The sequence below is a fragment of the Dipodomys spectabilis genome, unplaced genomic scaffold (assembly GCF_019054845.1).
Source record: "Dipodomys spectabilis isolate Male_0828 unplaced genomic scaffold, ASM1905484v1 ptg000225l, whole genome shotgun sequence".
In the NCBI taxonomy this organism is placed as follows: domain Eukaryota; kingdom Metazoa; phylum Chordata; class Mammalia; order Rodentia; family Heteromyidae; genus Dipodomys; species Dipodomys spectabilis.
In genome coordinates, this window is record NW_024870902.1 from 1,603,947 (window position 1) to 1,628,032 (window position 24,086).

General features: G+C 43.7%; 1 protein-coding gene across 2 annotated transcripts in view; it reads left to right on the top strand.

Annotated features, from left to right (window-relative positions):
- Positions 1-355: 355 nt before the first annotated feature.
- Sec24d (SEC24 homolog D, COPII coat complex component) overlaps positions 356-24,086 on the top strand; it is an 84,167-nt gene continuing 60,436 nt past the window's right edge. Inside the window, exons 1-6 of one of the 2 annotated variants that reach the window (XM_042697587.1) lie at positions 356-511; positions 2,664-2,822; positions 11,067-11,196; positions 16,305-16,453; positions 19,672-19,947; positions 20,249-20,376. In XM_042697587.1, the coding sequence (XP_042553521.1) occupies positions 2,705-2,822; positions 11,067-11,196; positions 16,305-16,453; positions 19,672-19,947; positions 20,249-20,376 (801 nt within the window). In that variant the 5' untranslated portion in view covers positions 356-511; positions 2,664-2,704. Of the gene's footprint in view, positions 512-2,663; positions 2,823-11,066; positions 11,197-16,304; positions 16,454-19,671; positions 19,948-20,245; positions 20,377-24,086 lie in introns of both variants that reach the window. The other variant, XM_042697586.1, reaches the window with a different exon arrangement.

Here is a 24,086-nt window from a genome sequence, read left to right on the forward strand (position 1 = left end):
GGGCTCTGCGCGCGCTCCTCTGCGTCCCTCCGAGCGCCTGACACCTGGCTGGAGGCGCAGACAGAACAAAGGACCGCAGCGAGAGGGGAAAAGGATCAAATTAAATGTAAAAAAAGAAAAAAAAAAAGAACCGGAAAAAGGCGAAAAGAGCAAAGCAGCGGGGTAGGTGCGGCGGGCAAGCGCCCCGGGAGCCACGACCACGCCCACCACAGCCCTCACGCCCTCACGCGCCTCTGGCCACGCCCCCCGGCAGGCGTCGCCACGCCTCTCCGCCCCTCGCCACGCCCCCTCCTAGTCCGTGCGCCTGCGCAGACGGGCGCGCGGCGACTGGTCCATGCCCTGGCCGGGAGCGCGCGGCGGAGGGTTTGACGTGGCAGTTCCCAGCCCGGTTGCAAGTCGGCGCGCACCGGGCCGGGGCGGCGAGGGCGCGGCGGGGGCCGGGTCGGCGGGGGCCGCCCGCACCGGGAGCGGAGACGCGGGCTCCGGGAAGGCCAGCGCCGTGCGGAACCAGGTAAAGCCGGCGGGGGGCGGACGCGCTCGGGCGGGCGCCCGCTCCTCAGGAGCCGCTGGACGGGCCGCGGAGCCCGGTCCGGTGTCCGGTGTCCGGTGCCCGGCCCGGTGTCCGGTGTCCTGTGCCCGTCGGGGGGGCGCGTGGCGGTGGACGAGCGTCTGGCGCTCACCCGTGAGGGGCGGCATCCGCGGATCCCGCACTTTGCTGCGGGGCCCGGGGACATCGCTGTCCGCCCTTCCGCCGCGCCCCGGACGCCGGGTCCCGGGGGAGCCCCGCATCCCCCCCCCCCGTCACCTTCGTGTCCGTGGCGCGGGGGGGGGCTCCACGGTGACGCGGCCGCCGGGACTTTTAAGCTCTGGACACCCCGACGGCGGGACCGATTTGGGGGAGTCGGAGCGAGGAGCCGGGCGGGAGGGGCGCCGGTGGCCCGAGTCGCGGGGTGACAGTGGGCCTGGGGGGGGTGGGAGGGGGGCCTCCGGGATCCGCAGCGGATCTCCCCAGGTTTTCTCGATCCCGGGCCTGCTCATGCCAAGTGGCTTTCTGCCATGTCGCCGCCTGAAGCTGAGTCAGGTTTCTACAACTTGGTGCTGCTGTCTGAGGAAGTTTGACGTGGCAACCGGGGTTGCGTCAGGAAGCACATTCCTGCCAGGACCGGGAAGGGGACCCGGCGGCCTCTGCTCTGCCTCGCAGGGACCGTCATCTCCTTCCTTCCCTCCTTCCTTCCTTCCTTCCTTCCTTCCTTCCTTCCTTCCTTCCTTCCTTCCTTCCTTCCTTCCTTCCTTCCTTCCCTCCTTCCTTCCCTCCTTCCCTCCCGTCAGTCACTCAGCAACAGGCCGCTGTGTGGGTGTGTGTGCTCAGGCTTGACCAAAGCTCAGGCTGCCACGTCTCTCTCTCCCAAGTGGGGGGAGGGAAAGTGTGGTCAGGAACACATCCGAGGCCTCTGCCTGCCACTCTCCTCTCCTCAAGAGACGAAGCTACCCCCTAAGCTTTTGAAACATAGTTTCCTAGGAAAATGAAAACCCAGGCTAGGACATATGGCATATATATATATATATATATATATATATACACACACACGCGCGCACACACACACACACACACATATGAGTGTTGTTTCCTTAAGACTGGAAGGATTCCAAGTCTTAGCAGGTAGCTTCCATCTTCCCCTTCAAAGCCAGCAAATAAAAGAACAAAAGGAAGAATATGCCCATGCTAGGTGAAGAGAAACTGGAAGAGAACTGTAAAATCTGTGTTTGTTTTGTATCTCAAAAGCATTTTGGAGGTTTCATTCGTATTTCTTAAAGAGAGAACTAAAGCTTAGAAAGGTTTTTCAAATATTTCTTGTCACACAGCTATTATCTGGTCTGGAATGAAAACCCACTTGTCTTTCAGTGGGATTCAAAGCACTCCCTTTTGTTATTGAATTTAAAAAATACTTCCATGGAATTTCTCATATGAAAATCTAGAGGAAAAAAATAAAAATTGATAACTGATTTCTGAATAGACTCAAGATGAGAATTTTACTCATGTGTGCCTACACAAATGTGAAATTACCCCTTTTACCTAATGCCTTAAGTACAGATGTGCATGTTCTTAGAGGTATGATAGCAAATGGTGTCAGAAAGAAATTATGTCATATTTGAGAAAGCACCAGTAATGCTCATGCTTGGCTTAGTCTAATTAAGACTCATAGAGTAAGGCCAGTATCAATCTTATTTCTGGATATATTTGCTGGACTATGATTTCTCTTTGTCCTAACTACTAGGTTAAAATGATTAATGAGAAGAGCAATGAAAAGATACAAATCACGAAACATCTGGTTTTATAATTGGTAGTTTTGGTGGTCAGTTGAATGGTATGATGTGCTATGGGTTGAAAATGTGGCCCTGGATGCTAAAAGTACAAAAGTAGTAGAACTTTTGTGTTGGGCTCTGTGTGAAACATTATGGGCTTCTATTATTCAGGAGAATTTTCCATAGGACCACCCGAGTTCCCTTTTAGGAGGCAATATTGCATTGTATGGTATGGAACTACAGTAGTACATGATATTTGAATGTTTCCCCTAAGCCATCCTAAGTATGTATTTGTATTTTCAATAGCATGATGTAACTGAAACCCTCTGACTACATGGCTTTCTGTTCTTCTCTTGCAGGGCTCTTCTGCAGAACTATCCTGTGGAATGACACTTCCATAATGAGTCAACAAGGTTATGTGGCCACACCCCCCTATTCTCAGTCCCAGCCTGGAATGGGCCTTTCTCCCCCTCATTATGGACACTATGGAGATCCTTCTCACGCACCATCTCCACCAGGTGAAGTATGGCATTTTGACCCGAGTGTGATAGTGCAGGTCTCAGCCCAGACGCATGAGATGCTCTGAAAAGAGGGACTATGAAGGGTCAGTGGTGGTTATATGATACCATGCCTTGAGATGATGGGATTTGTTTGAAATGGCTTTCAAAGTAGAACTCAACAACACTAGTTGGCTTATTGAGTGGAGTATAAGTTTGGGTTTTAAATGTGGAATAAAGAAGAAGCTGGGCACCAGTGACTCATACATGTAATTATAGCTCCTCAAGAGGCTGAGATCGGAAGATCACAGTTTCCAGCCCAGGCAGAAAAGTTATTGAGTCTCTTAACTCCAATTAGCCTGAAAAAAGTGGAAGTAGAGCCATGGCTCAAGTGGTAGAGCACCAGCCTTGAGTGAAAATGCTAAGGGACTTTTTCCTAGGCTCTGAGTTCAAGCCCCAGTAGCAGCATGTGTGCACACACATGCACATGTACATACATACACTGAGTGTTCCATTTGCACCATTAGACTTGTTCTTGCTGGTATATGTTACATATTCTGGTGGTTTGTATAATAGTATAAAATCAATTTTGTGATTAGAAAATATGGTTAAATTTGGGCACTAATGATTGTTCCTTGACAATAATAACAAGAAGAGCATGGCTTTGCTGGAAAAACATTATTGAATATTAATTTCGTAGAACATGGTACCCAGCATTATGGGAAAAGAGGTGGTATTGTGGATTGACAAATCCTGTTCTCATGATTATTGCCCTAGCCACCTACCCTCCCCCCGCCCCTGCCCCCCCGCACCCCCTCAGAGGGCTGTCCTGAGGATTCTGCAAGACTGGGGCAAAGCTAATTATTGCTCATTTTAGGTATGAGGGCAACTATATTTCCTAAGTGTTTGAGTATGGCAGCACCTGGACTTCTTAGAGAATACTGGGAAATTCAATTCTAATCCTCAAGGTGGGGAAACTGATAGACTCCTGTTTCCTACTGGATCTAGAAAGGCAGATGACAAGTCTTACGGGGAAGATTGGCCCTGTATAAATTATATGTATTCTGTGTATCATAATAATCTGTGGTGGAAATGGCGTGTGCACAAATCAGTGAATCACATAAATGAGTGAGTAACTCAACCCTGAGGTTCTTTGGAACTGACTCAGGTACTAGGATCCTGGACAGTTAGAAAGCATGTATGGAGTCCAGTCAGTGACAGGAGGAGAGCCCAGTGGGATGCTTGAAGTTAATGATCATGCTATGAAAAGATGCTATGAGATTCTGAATTTCCCATGTGACATAAATTAGTCTTCCTCAGATTTTGAAAGATGTTTAAATTATCTCCCTGTTTGACTCAGGGCCTCTCATTCTCACTCTTCCTTAGCTTTTTCACTTATGGGATGGGTAGCTCTTTACCAGTTGAGCCACCCCTCTGCTTCCAGCATTTTGCTGATTAATGGAGATAAAAGTCTTTTGGATTTGCCTACTCTAGCTGGTTTCCAGTCTTAATCCTCCTGTCTCAGCCTCCTGAATAGTTGTGAGCTCTCAGTGCCTCCTAGGTCATTCTTCTTGTCTAGAACCATTCTTCTTGTCTCACCCAGGACATTCATCATTCTGCCTTTCTGAATCCTGTAGAAAACATTAACTCTTTTTCCAGTGTATCTCTGTATAATGATATTATGAACTATTTTCCTTGCATCAAAAACTGGTCCAAATCAGTTTCATCAGTTATCCTATTTTTATCCTCATACTGTGCTAAACAGTAGATTATTAGCAGTCTTTTTGTAGATAGGAAAACAATGTCTAGTATAATATAACTAATTCCAGGTCACAGAGCTGTAATCTACAGGAGCTGGGATTTATAATCAAGTCCCTCAGAAAAGCAATCAACAAACTCTCTTTTACACCTGAGCATGAGACTCAATGTTACTCGTTTTATCTCTCTTCTATGTCATTTTCTTAAGAGAGAACACAGTCTCTCCACCCTCTCCTCTCCATTCTTCCCTGCAGCACTCGGTATAGTTCACAATCCATAGCTCACATAGATCCACCCTTTTCTTTCCTCCTCAGGAATGATGGTGACCCCCTATGCTGGAAGCAGTAGACGCTGCTCTTGTATTTGATGTTGTTTACGGCTCTCATTTTTACAAAACCCCTTTCACTTTCATTCTGTTGCTTTCTGGACGTTTCTTTTGAAGAAGCCTTCTTCTACCTGACTATTCAGTTCTATCTTCAGTTCTATCTGCAGGTTTCCCACTAAACTGTGTCATGTGATCTGAAGTACCTATCTCTTAGATCTGCTTCTGGAGCCCTGTGATCTCTCCTCAGTTCGAGACAAATCTCCATTGCATACTTGTGGACTCAGACATGTCAAACTCTAATTCTAAGCAATTCAACCTTCTTTCACTGGAAACTATTTTTCTGACATTTTCTGTCACATATTAGCTTCATTTACTTCATGGTCTATTCTAAAATTCCTCACTATTAGAATAAATAAATAAACAAAAATCCTCTCTTTGTTTTGGTTTTTGGTTTTGTTTGTTTGTTTGGTCATGGCTAGAACTCAGGGCCTGGGTACTGTCCCTAAGCTCTTTTACTCAAGGATAGTACTCTTTAACTTTGAGCCACAGCACCACTTCTAGTTTTCTGGTGGTTAATTGGAGATAAGAGCCTCACAGACTTTTTGGCCCTGGCTGGCTTTGAACTGTGATCCTCAGATCTCAGCCTCCTGGGTAGCTAGGATTACAAGCATGAGCTACCTGTGCCCGGCTAATCCTCTACTTTTTACCCTTTTATCTAACTGGTCCTCCAAACCCTTATGGAACCATTGAAACATCTTCCCCACTTCCTCCATTTCCCCTCAGTCTTTTTTGTTCAGTCTACCTCCTCTTACCTGGACCACTAACTGCACTCACCACTAATCCCCTGTCCAGTGCACCTTTCTGCACCCCATCAACTCTAGAGCCAGAGTGGTTTGTGTAGCACATTAATCCAGTTTAGACTCTGCGTAAAACCTTTTATCGGGTCCATTGCTCCTATTTTATATTCTAAGCTCTTTAGGCCTTCATTTCTAGGATTTCTTCCCACCACGCCCCTCCCTCCCCCTTCCCGGCCCAGTTCATCTGCCCCATTCCCATACTGGTTACTATTCCCTAGATGTCATGTGGTTGTCCTTTGCGGGCTGTTTCATGCCTGCTGCCTCTGCACTTACCTGCCTCCTTATGGGCACCTCTACAGACTTTTATTTTTTCGTTTTTTGCCAATTGTGGGGCTTGAACTCTGGGCTTCATGCTCTTCTTTGGCTATTTTACTAAAGGCTGATGCTTTAGCATTTGAGACATAGCTCTACTTCCAGCTTTTTTTCTGGATAATTGGAGGTAAGAGTCTCCTAGACTCTGCCTGGGCTGGCTTTGAACCTCAGTCTTCAGATCTCAGCCTCCGGAGTACCCAGGATTACTGGCAAGAGCCACCAGAGCATAACATCTCTATAAACGGTTTTAGTCTTCTCTGACCATCTTTTTCCTCACGCCTACTTCTATCTCCTTTCTCCCTAAAGCAGTACAGGCCTTTATACTAGTACCACCCTGCCAGCACAGCTGTGCCAGGGGCTAGGTTGAGGTAGCTCAGTGTTAGAGTGTTTGCCTAGCATGCACAAGACTCTCTAAATTGGATGCACCTAGTCACACAAATAAATAAAACATATCAAACAAAGACATACTCAAATATGCCTAAAGCAGAAAAAGTACTTACATGTTTGCTTAAAAGTGTCTTAAAACATTTTTAAAACATATATTTAGAAGATACATTTTTAATGTGGCACATAAAAATGGTATATATTTAGCCTGCACATGTTGTTTTGAAATATGTACACCTTATGGAAAACTGACTCTGGCTCTATGTAAATATCCATCCCATGAAGTGAATGGCAAGCTGCAGGATTAATCTGCAGAATTCTGCTGTTTGCCAGGAGGGATGTTTTCAAAGCTTGTCCCTGATGACTGAATCTTTAGTGCTTTAATTTAAACCTCTTTTCTCCTATTCATTTCTCATATGGGCAATCAAACTATCATCCTCTGTATAAGCTTTCTGTAACTTATGCCATTGTCCAGCCTTTATTTCTGTGTCATAGGTAACTTAGTACTTTAATATCTTGATATTGTTAGGTTTTTGGTGCTGGACATGACCTTATTTCTTCTCTGCAGGACCTTATTCTACTCAGGACCTTATTTATTCTAGGCAAGGCCTCTACCACTGAGTTACATCCCCAACCCAGATATCTTAGTCTTTTGTCACTGTGAGTCTTTTTGTCTAGCTTTTTTTGTAGGTCTTTCCAACAGACCTACAGTGTGGTTTCTTGAGTATCATTCTATCATAGTGGCCAGTGCTAACCCTTGCCTTACATTTCTAGCATACTCATCTCTCCATGAATGCCTATTGGCTGTGGTTTTATAATTCTTGTGCTATGTGGTACAGTAACCCATTTCACAGTTTTATCTAGTGAGCAAATACTTGTGATATAACAACAAATAAAATAAATCTACTCTCCATCCTTTGAGTACTTAATTATGTAAAGGACAATACATTAAGTAACCTGACCATTACATTCATACAGGAAGTGGAAGGTCCTGGGGAAGCATGGGGCAGGGTAACTAACCAGAAGTTTGTGGAGAGACAGAGAATCTTCCCATAAGGAATAACCTGGACGATGACTGAGAGTCAGCCTCTCAGATTGAGAGGTAGCTTGCCAGGGCTAAGAAGACATGGAGAATGGCTGGGTGGAGAGTATGGACAAAGAGAGCTGCACCTTGAGGAAGAGGTGGACCATGCCAAAGACTTTAGACTCAAATAGTGGGGCATAATCCTTAGCTAGGAAGGGTTCCAACACAGTGTACGTTGTAGAAAGAGTTACACTGTGCATTCAGAAGTAGGGTGGGTGCACTGCTCTCTGGAGCAGCAGTTTCTTAGTTTCTACACCATCCATATCTGGGGCCAACTCATTGTGTGCGTATGTGTACCAGTACTGAAGTCTGAACACATGGGCAGGACACTTTTGCTTAACTTTTGCTCACTCAAGGATGGTGCTCTACCATTTGAACCACACCTCCACTTCCAAGTTTTTTTCCTGCTGGTTAATTGGAGATAAGAATCTTATGTACTTTTCTTTCTTGAGATCCTTAGAACTCAGCCTAAGTAGGTAGGATTACAAACATGAGCCACCAGTGCCTGGCTATGACATGGTTTTGATCAGAGTTCATTTGCTGATAACAGATTCCTTTGTAATGGAAAGGGTTTGGTTAAAGGGTATCAAGCACAAACAGAATATTGAACTTAGGACTTTGTGGTCCATAGAGATGTCCTACCCACATAGGACCATCCTGCCATCTGTTACTACCTTTCTAGTCCCAGAACATATAGAGATTGTGTTGTTTTGCACAGTAATCTGTAATGTAGAAGAGGGAACTTGCAGGACCATTGGAAAGGCAAGGCTGATGGACATAGAATTGGTGTTAAGGAATCCAGTCCATACTTTCTTCACTGTATTAAAGACAACTTTGTGATCTCCCACACTTTTCTCTTGGCAGTAAGCATGGTGACTTCATTCTCTCTCCATGACATCCCTTCCTGCTAAGATTCCCCTACTGTTCTGATTCTCTTTATGTTTGTTTTCTTTTGAAAATGCGAGTAACACAGCCAGGGAAACACTGCTGACTCTGCAGGTAACAGTGATACAGCTTCTATCTGTCCAGGGACAATTCCCGTGGCACTCTAGACTTTGTAGTCTGACCCCAGCCAGTCTGGACAATTTCTTCTCTGCTTACTTTTGCTATAGTCTCTCTAGGCAGTTCCTCCCCACCCCCTGCCCCCAGACTTTGATCTTCCAGGCTGTCTCAGTCAAGCTGTACCCCTCATCCTGTCTACTATTTAGAACATACCTGCTTGTCCTCAGGATGCAGCCCAAGCAATCCTCCCCCTCTTTTTGTGCCAGTCCTGAGGCTTGATCTCAGGGCTTGGCTAGCACTGTACTTGAGACACAGCTTCACTTCTGGCTTTTTGGGTAGTTAATTGGAGATAAGAGTCTCAAAGACTTTCCTGCCTGGGCTGCCTTCAAACCACAATCCTCAGATCTCAGCCTCCTGAGTAGTTAGAATCACAGGTATGAGCCACCAGTGCCTGGCTTGTTTTGGTTTCTTATAGTGCCTAGTAATCTACTATGGTAGATTTTTCTGCTGTTGTCTAAAACAATGTTTTACAAAGGAAAAATACAAATGTATATATTAATATATATATATATATATGTGTGTGAGTGATTTGTTAGAATATAAATCCTTAAAAATCAACAAGGGAAGGCAGAGAGCAGGGTCAGGAGAGAGAAACAATTGTAAATGCTTTTGGCATAGGGGACATTATTGTGGTAACACAGAGTTGCAAACATGGCTCTAGAATGCAGAGTGTCTTGTGAGAGTGTCAGATATGAGGTCAGCCATTCAGACTCAGGTCTGTGTGATTGCCACTCCTATGTTTTTCTCATGTTTCTGAGTTTAAGTTTCAGAAATTACATAAAGCTCTTATATATGATAGTAATTTTAGGTAGGCACTGGTGGGTGACTCATACTTGTAATCCTAGCTGCTCAGGAGGCTGAGATTTGAGGATCCAGGTGTGAAGCCGGTCTAGGCAGACAAATCCAAGAGACTCTTATCTCCAATTAACTAGCAAAATACTGGAAGTACAAAGTGGAGGATACTGGAAATGGCTTCATTGGTAGATCACCAGCCTTGAGTGAATAAGCCTAAGGAAGAGCTGAAGACCCTGAGTACAAGCCCCAGCATGGGCACCAAAAATTTAAAAAAAAAAATAAATGGACCAGGCTGGAGCAGGAGCAACCATGAGAGTAAGTAGAGCAAACAGAATTGTGTTTTTGTCTTTTTTTTCCTTCTTAGAGGCTAAAGGGACCTCACTGTTACTGACAAGAGAGGAAACTGTGTGCTCAGTCAAAGCTTCTTTCCCAGTACACATGGGACTTTGAATCCCTGTAACCCAAGCCTGCTGATCTTTCTAACCTCCCACCATTGCCCAGAAGAAAGGAGAGAGATGCTGGAAACCTCTTAAGGGTCAATGGAAGAGATGCTCGTGACAGAAGATGTTGCCAGGATCATCAGTTAACTGCAGATGATCCAGCTTGAGCCATGCCCAGATGTTTATCACCTGACTATGTGGGAATTGCAGAGTGCTCAAGGATGTGCTTAGGGATTGCTGGGGAACTAGACACTACCTTCCAGTCAGTCTCCTGGTACTGTAACTCAAAGCCTTTCCAGTGGTCCCGCTAGCCTGCCTGGCATTTATCACTGTGCGATCTCATGATCTACCATTGGCAAAGGTTACTGCCTCCATTTCAGTTTGTGTTTGGGGGTTTTAAGATGATTCTTTTTTTGTGTTGCTGGGACTTGAACTCAAGGCTTCATATTTGCTCTGCAGGTCCTCTACAAATTAAGCCACACCTTCAGCCCTTTTCACTGTGGTTACTTTTCAGAGAAGTTCTTGCTGTTTTTTTCCTCTGGGCCAACCAATTTATATATTCCACAGTCATTAGGGTAATGAGTGGATGGCCATGCCCATCCTTTTCTGTTGAGGTGGGGGCCTCATGACCAGGCTAACATAGAACCACGACCCTCCTCATCTGATCCCAGCATTTCACATAGTGGGGGTGACAGGGTTGAGCCACCGGAGCCCAGCTCTTTCCTCCTCTTTGTCATTATTAGGATCACATAGCTATGCCAGAGCCTGGCACCAGCAGGCCTGTGGGTAATGGTTGAAGCAAGTTGGAAGGACATCTTGTCCCAGCCCATTTGTTCTCCTTTTCCTTTATCCATGATGCGTCTTTGTTTAATGGCTGTTTGCTCCTTCCTTCCTTCCTTCCTTCCTTCCTTCCTTCCTTCCTTCCTTCCTTCCTTCCTTCCTTCCTTCCTTCCTTTTTCTTTTACTTTCTTTTTTTGTGCTGGTCCTAGGGCTTGAACTCAAGGCCTGGACACTTCTCTGAGCTTTTGTGCTCTATTTTGTGCTCTATGGAGCTACAGCTCCATTTCTGTCTTTTTAGTAGTTAAGTGGAGACAAGAGTCTCATGGACTTTCCTGCCTGGGCTGGCTTGGAACCACAATCCTCAGAGCTCAGCCTCCTGAGTAGCTAGGATTACAGGCATGAGCCTCTGACACCTGACTGTCTGTTTGCTTTCTAACATGCTTCTAAACCCATGCCCTTCTCTTTCAGGTATGGTTAAGCCAGCTGGGCCTTTGGGGGCCACCAACCCTGGGGCAGTGCTACCTCCAGGTGCTCCACCTCCTGGACCACACCAGTTTGGCCAGAACGGAGCTCATGCTTCAGGCCAACCTCCCCAGAGGTGAGCGAAGTAATTATCACTCCTTATCTGAATATTATTCCATACTGTCCCAGAAATACCTTCTAAACTTCCACATTTGTTGATTGACTGTTTTACCTCTTCAAGATAGCCATATCTTGAACAGATCTACTGGACTCCTGCCCTAGGAAACAAAGCAATTAGAAAAATTAGGAGGAAAGTATTAGTAAATACAAATGTATGGATATAGTAGTCTAGTTTATATTTAAAAACATATAAAAATGACTTGTGTCAATACTGTTCATTTTGGTTTGTGGTTATACTCAATTATTTCAAAATGTTGTGTTTATCTCTTTAATTCCTTCAGATGGCACTAATTTATATTCCTCATATCCTATATTCTTAGAGTCCTTTACAGATCTCAGCTCAATGCTAGTGAGAGCTTACTAAGTCATTTTCAGTAAACTCAGATTGAGATGGTTGATGTGGAGGACATCCAGATGTCCAGCAAGAGTTTGATTGACAGGGATGTTGTAAAAGCAATGGGAGAACTCCACCTATGTATGTTTGTATTTGTAACTAAGAAAGAGGGAAGTTAAGAGGCTGGCCCCAGAGAAACCGAGGTGTAAGATGCTAGAAACAGAGCCTGCATCCCACAGGGACTGTCACCCGGGGCGGAGCCAGCACTGTACCTTCCCCATTGGAAAGTCTGTCATTGTTTGTCCTAGGAGCATTCTCCACTAACCACACAGTAGCTCCAGGCAGCATTTACCCTGGAGCCTCTCCAAGGATTATCTGCAGTTTTATCCGAGGTGGTTGGGATGGAGGAGTGACAGGCTGGAATCACTCTGTAGTGTGACCCAGGCCCTGGACACAGTGAAGCTGTCCAGCTGTTCTTCAAGGACTCGGTTGTTCTTCTAATATGAAAACTCCTGGAGGATTTTTGTAAAATACCAAATTTAGCTGTCCTCTGGGCATTTGAATTTAGCACTTCCTAGTCTTGGTGGTGGTAACACTGCAGGCTCCGCCAGGACACAGAGGGCATGGATAGTTTGGTGGAAGTGATTGTGGTTTGATCACAGAGCAAGAAATCAAAGGGTGTTAGCTGTAAGCTGAAACAGTTGACCACCTTTGGATGGCAAAAGGGAAGATCCTAGAGTCCTCTTCTGCCCCCTGCACAAACCAACATTGATGTTGGCGAGGTCCCTTGTCTTTATTTGTAAAATGTGGCAACCAGAAGAAAGGAAAGAGGGTCTGGGAAAAGTTCATTGAGAACTTCCTGCCATCTCAGATTAAAAGAAAAGAGAAATGTGGAGCTGGGTGCTAGTGGCTCATGCCTGTAATCCTAGCTGTACTCGGAGACTGAGATCTGAAAATTGCCATTGAAAGCTAGCCTAGGCATACCAATCTCAGACGGCTCATATTTTCAATTAACTAGTGAAGAGTCAGATGGAGAGGCATGGTTCAAATGGTAGAGTACCAGCCAGTGAAGAAAAGCTGAATGAAGTGTGAGGTCCTGAGTTCAAGCCCCAGCGCTGTCATATTCTCTCTCTCTCTGTCTCTCTCTCTCTGTGTCTCTCTCTCTGTCTCACACACACACACACACACACACACACACACACACACACACACACACACACACACAGTCATTTACTTTAGGACATTATAGAATGTTACGCTAGCACTCCCTCAAGCTCCTATTTGCTGTGTTTCTGGTTAGCGTTATTTTTTCATACTTGACTTTATCTGATGTCATTTTGTCCATCTTAGCCCAGAGAGCAGTAGGTGCACCACATATATAAACCATGTAGCCTTGGGGTGTCACATCTCCCATTTAGGTCTTTATAGGTGTATTTGATGATTTTTTGTGATGAAGTCTCCTCATAACATCTTTCTCAGAATGTGTTATATTGTTACTCAGTGCATTCTAGCACTTTGCCTGTGTGTCATGGTTGGCTCAGCAGAGTGGTAGCAGTAATATGTGGTTGAGAGGATTTTGATGATTGTGCCTACAAAGTGCCTTGCGTAATACACAACGCCTATTACAGCACCTGGGCTGAGTTCATGTTAATAGTTAGCATTCCTTAGCTATGGAAACCCTATCAATGGATGGAAAGTCCATGGCCTTACAGCTCAGTCCGGTCGCTTGGGACAGCTCAGTTGTAGAATCTGCTTATGTTGTAGCTGTAGGGTAGCACAGATGGCTCTAGCCTTCCTTCTTCCTCTCAATCACTTGGTACAGCTAGAATTCTGACCTGATGGTTAGAAGTGGGTTTGAAAAATGAGTAAGTTATGGGAAAAAAAGTCAAGTATTTCAGGCCAAGCCTCCATGGGTGCCTGTCACCTTGCCCTCAGGGGACACGTTTCAGCAGGTATAGTACAGTGCTAGAGCAAAGGGCCCGGTGACTGTGCTGGGGAGTCACCCTGTCTGATAGCCAGGGCGTCAGAGCAGGGCTGTGTACAGCCAGCCCGCCTGCCTGCATTCCCTCCTTCCTTCCTTCTCTCCTTCCTTCCTTACCTTCCTCCTTCCTTCTCTCCTTCCCTTCCTTCCTTCCCTCCTCCCCTTTTGCGGTGTTGGAATTGGGGCAACTCAGAAGAGCCTTACACTCTTGTTTTCTTCCACTCAAGGGCACTTGAGCTAACACCTTCACTTCCAACATCGCTTTTTTTTGCTTTCAAATTATAAGGAAATAGTTAGCTAATTGTAAGTGATCCATTTTAACCAAGAAATAGTGACTTGGAAGAGTCTAGGTTCCCAGCTTCCCAAATTGCAGCTAGCAGCTGTGAAATTACCAGGATTTTTTTTGCAACAGAAAAGGAAGGAACAATGAAAAACAGTTGTTTCCTCCCTTCCCTTCCTCTTTCTCTCCTTCCTTCTCTCCCTCTCCCCCTTTCTCTTTCCTCTTTTCTTTCTTCTTTCTCTCCTTCCCACTTCCCTTCCTTCTTTCTGCCCTTAAGGTGAAAGGGCAAAAGGGCTAAATGCCCACTTTTACCCTCATCCCATTATGAAGGAGGCTTCAGACCCCACCTCCTAAAACTGTCACAGTGGAAACGCTTGAGTTAACGGATGGGATGTTCAAGTCACACAAGCATCTTGTCTGCAGTAGTAATAAATTTAAGCAAATCCTTCATTTCTTTCCAAGTTTATTTCAGACTTTAAAATGGGAAATGTTTGAAGTTGAACATAATAGAGATAATAATCTGACACAAAGGTTTAAGCTTAAATTGAGACTCAATTTTCATGTTTTATTACTCATTTGGTAGTAATATTTACTGACTTCTTTTGATGTTGATTCTGTTCTTTTCTGGCATTCAGTGAAATCATAAAATAGACTTGAAAGTTGGGCACTGGTGGCTCATGCTTGTAATACTCTACTCAGGAGGCTGAAATCTGAGCATGATGGTTTGAAGCTAGCCCTGGCAGGAAAGTCCATGACTCGTTATTGCCAATTCACCACCCCAAAACTGGAAGTGGACCTGTCACTTAAAGTGACCTTGAACAAAAAAGCTCAAGGACAGCCCCCCAAGACCTGAGTTCAATCCCCATGACTGACAAAAGAAAAATTGTGTGTGTGTGTGTGTGTGTGTGTGTGTGTGTGTGTGTGAATATCAGCCCCCAACCAACCCTGATGCCTAATGTTAATCACATTATGTTTACAGTAGGAAAGAGGTTTTATTCTATTCTGCCTGCTGCTTACTTTTACAGTTTGACAGCTGGGAGCTATTGAATTAAGAATCTTCACTGTAATCACACTCGAAGCCTGGGGGTTATCTGTGGGGAAAACTGGATTCTTGTCTAAACTTTTGACACCTATGGCTCAACATTAACCAAATTTGTAGAGTAATAGAACTGGAATGGTGGACACAGTTTATATGCAAAACAAGAAGAAACACATGAGCAAGTTCTAATCTTAGCAAAGGTAGAGCATGATGAAATTTCTAGGCTAAAACAAACCAAAAAACTAGATGCCACTGGCTCACGCCTATAATCCTAGCTACTCAGGAGCCTGAGATCTGAGGCTCTCAGTTCAAAACCAGCCTGGGCAGGAAAGTCCAAGAGCTGTTATCTCTAATTAACCACCAAAAAGCCAGAAGGAGAGCTGTGGTTCAAGTGATAGAACACTAGCCTTGAGCAAAAAAGCTCAGAGATAACACCCAAGCTGTAAATTCAAGCCCTAGTATCAGCACAAAACAAACAAACAAAAAAACAACCCCCAGCCCACTCACTTCTCAGTATTGTTTTTCAGGGAATGTTTTACTTGCTTCAGATTATAGTCCAAATGACATTCATTTGAGTGTAAGCAGAATGGTCTTACGATACAACCACAAAGCATTTAAAGTTGTGTGTGTATGTGTGTGTGTGTGTGTGTGAGTGTGTGTGTTATCAGTTGTAGGGCTTGAACTCAAGGCCTAGATGCTGTTCCTGGACTCTTTTGCTCAAAGCTAGCACACTACCACTTTGAGCCACAGTGCCACCTCCAGTTTTCTGGTGCTTAATTGGAAATAAGATTCTCGTGGACTTTCCTGCCTAGACTGGCTTTGAACTGTAATACTCAGATCTCAGCCTTCTGAGTAGCTAGGATTACAGGTGTGAGCCACCAACACCTAGCTTTGGTTTGTGTGTGTGTGTGTGTGTGTGTGTGTGTGTGTTGTTCAAAGCTAGTGTGCTGACACTTGAGCCATACCTCTGTGGCTTTTTGCTGGTTAACTGGAGATAAAGAGTCTCATAGACTTTTTTTTTTGCCTAGGCTGGCTTTGAATTGGGATCACCAGATCTCAGCCTCTAGTAGCTAAGATTACAGGTATGAGAGCCTGGCAGCATTTAGCTTTCTTGATGTCTGTTTTATCAGTCATTATGTTTTATATATACAAAGTTGTGGTGGGCTCAGATTGATTTCTAAAGCCAACTCTGTTTCACAGTAGAAATTCTCTTTTCCTTCTACCTTGACATACTGAGCATGAGCTACATATCAGTTGGTGTCCCATGATGACTTTGAGCTCATAGCAAGATCAGACATGTGGCATGTGGTACTGAATGCCCCATAACAATGTTCTTCTTTGGTTTCATAAGTTACTGACATTTATTGTATGTGATTTGCCTTAGAAATCTGATGATATTCTTTCCCCACATCTTTCTTAATCTCTCTTAGATTTCCAGGCCCTCCACCTGTCAACAATGTGGCACCTTCTTATGCACCATACCAGCCCTCCACACAGCCATCTTATCTGCCTCCTGAGGCCACTTCGTCTGTCACCCATCTAGGCACTCAGCTCAGTGCTATGCAGATCAACAACTATGGTAACGACTGTATTGTTAGTGTTCAGTGATTGCTGTTGGTGTATGAGTGGTTTTGTATGTGTGTGTATGTGTGTGTGTGAGAGAGAGAGAGAGAGAGACAAACAGACAGATAGACAGACAGAGACAGACACAGAGACACAGAGACAGAAACAGAGACATTTGATCTCAAACCCAGGGCCTCATACATGGTAGACAAGCATTCTCCCATTGATATACACGTAATCCCAAACCTTATGAGTATTTTTTTCCTTTGATACTATTTTTTTAATTGTCTTTAAGTAGTTGTACAAAGGAGTTTCAGTTCATCATGTCAGTTGATGAGTACCATGCGTCTTGACCAATGCCACTCTTTCATTATTTCTTATGATTATTTTTAATAAGAAAGATTTTCTTTGTTTTTCAAATAGATGTAACTCTGGGATGCCATGTTGAGAGACTGTTTTAGACATTTTGTGTATATGTGGGGGACTGTCATTGTTGGTCCTGGGGCTTGAACTCAGTGCCTGGGCACTGTCCTCTTCCTTCTTTTGCTCAAGTTAGTGCTTTATCACTTGAGCCATGGCTCCCCTTCTGGGTTTTTGGTAGTTAATTGAAGATAAGAGTCTCCCAGACTTTCCTGGGTTGGCTTTGAACTGTGATCCTCAGATCTCAGATTCCTGTGTAGCTAAGATTACAGGCATGAGCCACTGGCTTCCAGCCATTTTGGATATTTGTTTTTGTCAGTCGTGGGGCTTGAACCTGGGGCCTGGGCACTATCCCTGTGCTCTTTTGCTCAAGGCTAGTGCTTTACCACTTTGAGCCACAGCACTGTTTCTGGTTTTCTGGTGGTTAATTGGAGATGAGTCTCTCAGACTTTTCTGCCTAGGGACCTACCCTTCCAAGTTGCCAGGATTACAGGCATGAGCCACCAGTGACCAGCCATGGACATTTTTATATAACTGAGTTGCATTATGCATGACTGTAAATAACTTTTCCTGGTCACTTTCTTCAAGGTAATTAAAGAACTGTTAGAATACCTTACATTCTATGCTAGAATGAATAAAAACATGCTTGTTTTACAACTGAACATAATAATGGAATTATTTTAAGAAATGCAGGGATAGTTTCAAGAAAGTGTTGTTTCTTGTAGTTACCCTAAAATGAAAATATGCTTCAGAGTGTTTTTTACTTCTGTGTTTACAGCTTTGGAAAAATCAAGTCTCAGAGGTCTTGAGGCAGAGAAGAATAGTTTGAGTGCTGAGCTCAGTTATCAGTAGCAATGCTTTGTATTGTAGGAGTCAGAGAAATCTCCACTTCATATCTTCAGAATAAGCTATTTTCCTAGGAATTAGAGAACTCTCCACTGCATAACCTCAGAGTCAGCTATTTTCCTAGAAATATCCACTGTGTAACCTCAATCAGCTCTTTTCCTTAGATTTTTAGGAATATTATAAAAATCTCCTGAAGTACTACCTATTTTTATACTCTACTGATTTCAAAATGGATAAGCTTAAAAGAGCAACTCAACTTTGCTTAATCCAAGTGAAAGAAATACAGCTTGGTTTTCCAACCATTTCTAATGGGATTGGAAAGCGTATCTTTTCTAGTGACTTCCATATGTTCCTAAAGTTCATTGATCAGAATGCAAATAACTGATGGAAGGTGTAAGTTCCTTGAACAAAATTTGTGATAGTATTACTTTCTAGATTTTGTGCTAGATGGCACTAGATACAGATAACTAAACTAATATGTATTTTATTTTATTTATTTATTTTTTGGTCGGTTGTGGGGCTTGAACTCTGGGCCTGGGCAACTAAACTAATATGTAGATCATATAAAGTTAATTCAGCTGAGTTAAAAATTCCCCTAATAAGTCTTTGACTAAAATTGTGCTTTTTAAATATTCCATTTGCAAATGGAACTAGAATAAACATGTTGAGTGAAATAAGCCAAGATCTTAGAGACAAACGTCACATGGTCTCCCTGATATGCGGATGTTAAATTCAAAACACAATGAAATATGACAAAGTAAACAGGACTCAGGAAACAAAGGACCTTTTCTTAATTTGTCACATCGTTTTTAGATGACTATGTTCTTGACTCCACATATGGTATATACATGTGCATATCTGAGGAAACTAGGAGGAGGGCACAGAATCAGAGGGAAACGTGAAAAATACACCAGAAGGGCCCATCAGCTGCACTGGACATTGATGAAAGTGAACTAAGCAACTCAAGGGCAGCAATGAGAGGGAGGGAATGAGAGAGAAAGAGGGAACAGCTTACACTAAACAAAAGGAAAAAATGTACATACCACCCGACTTGGAAGGAAGAGTTGTATTGTCAAAGTTTGTGGTGTTTACAAGCTTTATTGACCATGATAATGACAATTCGCCTTGTGAAGGTTAAAGTGTGTTTGTGACTTTAGCTAGGTATCATTATCCCACAATATGGTGAAATTTATATAATCACTTCATCTCAGTAAAGAAATTTAAAAAACTTTCCCACTTGCATAAAATGCCACAAATAACATTCATATTTTATTCTGAGTGAAAATTTCAACCTGTGGCCAAAAGCAAAAAGAAGAAGAAGAACAACAAAAACCAACAGGGCTGGGAAGGTGGCTCAGTGGTAGAGCGCTTGCCTTGCACGCTTGAGGCCCTGGGTTCGATTCCTCAACACCATATAAGCAGGAAAAAAAAGCCGGAAGTGGCACTGTGGCTCAAGTGGTAGAGTGCTAGCCTTGAGCTGAAGAGCAGAGGGACAGCGCCCAGGCCCAGAGTTCAGGCCCCATGACTGGAATTCCCCCCCACCCCCCCAAAAAAAAAGTAGCCAGGTGGCAGAGGCTTACACCTATAATCCTAGCTAGTTAGAAGACTGAGATCTGAGGATCATAGTTCAGCCAGCCCAGGCAAGAAAGTCTATGAGACTCATAATTCCAATTAATCAGTAAAAAGCCAGAAGTGGAAGTGTAGCTCAAGTGCTAGAATGCTAGCCTTGAATGAAAAAGCTAAGGGACAGTGTCCAGGCCTTGAGTTCAAGCCTCAGACAGACACAGACACACACACACACACACACACACACACACACACACACACACATACACACACACACACACACACACACACAAAATGATTTGCATGTCTGCCTTCTTGTTCATTTCCTAGAAATCAAATACTCAGTAAGCATCAGAGTTGAGAAATTGGGCATTGATTTGAGTGGTTCTTCTCTCTCCACAGCATCAGGCATGACTCCTCCCAGCCAGGGGTCCCCTGGACCTCTGTCAGCCACATCATTCCAGGGTCCCCCACGACCTCCACAGCCATCCATTCTACAGCCTGGCTCTCAAGTCCTGCCACCACCCCCCACTGTGCTGAATGGGCCTGGTGCCCCGCCTCTGCCTCCCACTGCGCACAGGCAGGAAGGGCTTCCTGGGCCTGTGCCTCTGAGTGCCCAGTACCAGCCTCCACCTCCACCAGGCCAGACCCTAGGTGCTGGCTATCCTCCACAGCAAGGTAAGGGCTGGGTGAAGGTGGGTAGAGGAAGGCCCTGGCTTACCTAGAGGAGCCAGAACTGGAAGGCTGGCTTTGAACCCATGTATGTCACTTACTTGTATGGAAAGGTAGTTTTTGAATAACTAGGGAAGTGCAAAGGAAAGAATTGAAGTGATTCACACTTCGCTTCTTGTCTTATTTGTTAGGATGAAAATAAATCATGGTTTAACCAGCCAGTATTGTCAGCATGAGTCTCATACTTTGGGATTTGATAACCATTTCTTCTTACTTTTTTCCCTCCTCCACACCCTCCCCGCAGCAGCCAACTATGGCCCCCAAATGGCAGGTGCACAGCTCTCTTACCTGGGAGGCTTCCCCACAGGCCCCTCACAGATGGCTGGACCCCCACAACCCCAGAAGAAGCTGGACCCTGACTCCATTCCCAGCCCGGTAAGAACTCCAATTCCTTCCTTACTCTCCTTCCCAAGAAACCATTTATTCACCCTTACCCGAAACATTGTTAGTATTTATCATGCCTGTGACTGAGCTTGAATGGGGCTGTTCAGTGCCTAGGCCTCTGGACCTGTAGGGTATCATGCTAGGGGCAGTGTTGCAAGGGGTCTTGGGAGAGAACTCTCCATATGATGGGGAAGCCGCAAGTCGTGGGGAAAGGGGACAAGTATAGTTGAGGGTGGAAGATTTGGGCTATTTTGCAAGTTATTATTTATCCTATATTTATTTGAATACAGACTTGAAGACTTAAGTGCCTAACAAACTTTATAACATTAGAAATTAAATTATCTAACTGCCTTATTGCAATAATATTTGTGATCTTTTGTTTTGTTTTGTTGGTACTGGGGTTGAACTTGGAGCCTTGTGCTTACTAGGCAGGCACTCTGCCACTTGAGCCACTGCATCACTCCTTAGTTGTATTGGTTCTTCCCATGGTAAAATCTTTCTTTATGCCTGGGCTAGCCTGGTCAGTGATCCAGCCTTTGTGCTTCCCCTTTAGCTGAGATAGCAGATGTATGCCACTGTTGAGATGCAGTCTTTCGAACTCCCCCCAGGTCCAACTCCCCACAGGGCTGACTTCCAGTTAGAATTCTCCAATCACTTCCTCCCAAGTAGCCAAGATGACTGGCTTGAGCCGGGTACAGGTGGTTGAGATCTGAGATCAGGAGGCTGAGATCTGAGGATCACAGTACAGTGACAGCTCAGAAAGGAAAGTTTGTGAAATTCCTATCTCCAGTTAACCACTATAAAGGCAGTGGTAGAGTGCTAGTTTTGGGACAGTGCCCAGACTCTGAGTTCAACTTCTAGGACTGGCACAAAAAGTAAACCACTGACTTGAGCCACCACCATGCCAGGATCTGGTCATTACTTTCATAGTTTAATTTTATTTGATTATTCCAGTTTAAAAATTAGGTGCTTCCAGTGACCTTACATTGATTTTGTATCTGTATGATTACCCCTGACATCTTCTAACACTCTGGGTCATGACCCTCATTCTCAGAAGTCTATGGTACCAGAGGACTTATGCCTTTTCTTACTGGTAAAATATGTTGCTTTCACCTCATCATTCTGATTTCATAGTGTGAGAGGTACCCTAAGGCTCCTAGACCTGTCCTTCTCTCCTCGTATCTGCTATTCAGGTCAAAACTACTGTAATGAACTTCAGTGCCACCCACATTCACAGAGAGCTTCTATAGAATTCGTGTTTCGTGTTCAGGCTGTTGTTTTAGACTTCCTGAGTTTTAATCTCTCAGAGAGGATCCTGATCACCTAGGCTGTCTAAGGGATTCCTAGGCACACCACCTGGGATCAGTGCTCTAGACAACACCTTCATTCTCTTGGCTTTAAATGAGGATATGGGTATTTCTAGTCCCAGACCTTCCCCTTAAAATCCAGATCCAATCTGATCTCATCATTTCTAGCATCTCACTAAAAATCTCTAAGTCATCGTTGATTCTTTCTTTTACATCTCACAAATGGTTCTATAACAAATTCTGTCCTATCCTCTCTGTTGACTGTTTTCCACACTACAGGGCTAGCTCAATGAATGAGGGCAAGAATTTGGTTGTATCCACTGCCACCTGGTTTATAGACCTACATTCATGTATTGGTTTAAGGAATGAAGGAAAGAATGATTATCAGCACAGAATCAGAAAGCAGTCTGTGCTGTGATTCAACATAGACCCTTTAGTCACATTCATGCAAATCAGTCCCATATTTATTTTTTATTGTAAAGTAATGAACTAACTATGCCAGATGGAGCTTGTTCCTATTTCCAAAACAACATGCTTTTGCTAATGACATAAACTCTTCATTTTGGAAAGAAAGATGCCATACTTCAATCCCAAGCCTAGATGATTTTTACAACCCTCTGGATGGTAATTTCAGCCACATTTTGGAAGTGAGGCACTGACAAAAATCAGGATTTGCCAGAACTCATCCTTACTGTCTGTCCTGTGTCTGGAGGATGCTCATTCAGAAGCTGCACTTGCTGATCCTCTTTCTGTCACCACTCCTGACCCTGCATAATTCTGCTTTGAGTAAGCCAGCCTTCCTTACTAAGGTTCGCATATCTTTATTTATTTCTCCTTTCTCCTTCTTCATTTATATCTTCCTTTATTTCTTCCCTGGAAATTATCTCTAAGTAATAGTACAAAGAGGTTTCAATTCAACATGTCAATTTATGTGCACAATGTCTATCACTGTCAACCTCTACATATTTCTCCCCTCTCCCCCATCTAATCTCAACCTCATCCACCAAGTTTCCTGTCTCCATTTCTCCATATGTACATCAAGTATTATGGCTGTATTCACTCACCCTTCCTCTCTCCATTTATCTGCCTCCATCCCCCTCCTCTTATATTCTTTTTTAAAAATACTTTTATCTAGGCTGGGAAGGGATGTGAAGGGTAAACAAAGGAGGAGGCTGCAATACTTGGTAAGAAATGTACGCATTATCCTGCCCATGTAATTGTAACCCCTCTGTACAGTATGTTCACAAATAAAATAAAATTAAATTAAAAAAAACAAAAAAAATAAATAAAAATACTTTTATCTTTAAGTAGTTGTACAGAGGAGTTGTCATTCAACAAAACAGGTTACTGATATAGTGCTTTCTTGATCAATGTCACCCTTTTCAACATTCTCACTCACCCCTCTCAACCTATCCCTTCCCTCACTTTGCCTAATGTTTAGGTTATGTATTGAATTTTTTGGCCATTTATCAAAGACACTTATGTATACAATGCATCTTGGTCTAGGTCATCCCTTCAACATCTCACCACCCCCTTCAACCCACCCCTTCCCTTATATTATTCAATTCTGTGGTTTATACGGTCAATTCTTGCCTGCATTCTCCCCCATTCCTCCTTCACGCTCTACCTGTCTCCCTGGCCCCACTCTCCCCTCTTGCAAGTACTCATTTCCTGGTACTTATTTTATTGGCCTTTGAACTTAGTCTTTTTAAAGAATTATACTATTTGGGCTCTCCATAGAGTCTATTATATTCTAGTTAATTCATTTGTAGCCAGTTGCATAACATCCAATTGGTTTATTTGTAGATTTATGGACACATTTTAGCTACCATAAATGAGAGAAACTATTTAACTTGTATTTCTACCCCCTTTGGACAAAACATGTTCCAGCTTCTTACTATTATTAATATTGTTAAACTGTTAGTTGTTCAAAGGAGTTATATCATGGAAACCCACCTCTACATATGCTATACATTTCCAACTCTCTTTTGTGAACTTCTATATTGTATTCATAGCAGATATGTGAAAATGATTCTAGAGACAAGTGTTCTGAAGAGAAAGCAGTCTATACCTTTTGGGAAGCATTGACATCCAAGCGTGACCATCTAAACTCTTTAGATACCCAGTCATAATAGAATTACTACTGAAATTTTGTTTTCTACTAGCATGCACGTGTTTCTAAAAAATGACTGGATCTGCTGTGTATTGCCTACTATGTTCTGCTTTAGTCCACTTTGCCAAGATAGAGCGTCATTTAACAATGTAATTACCACTTACTACATTGTTTCTTTGGGGATAAGTTTTGTAAACTTCAGATGGATAATTTACAAATAAACTTGGTGTGTGTGTGTGTGTGTGTGTGTGTGTGTGTGTGTGTGTGTGTGTGTGTGTGTG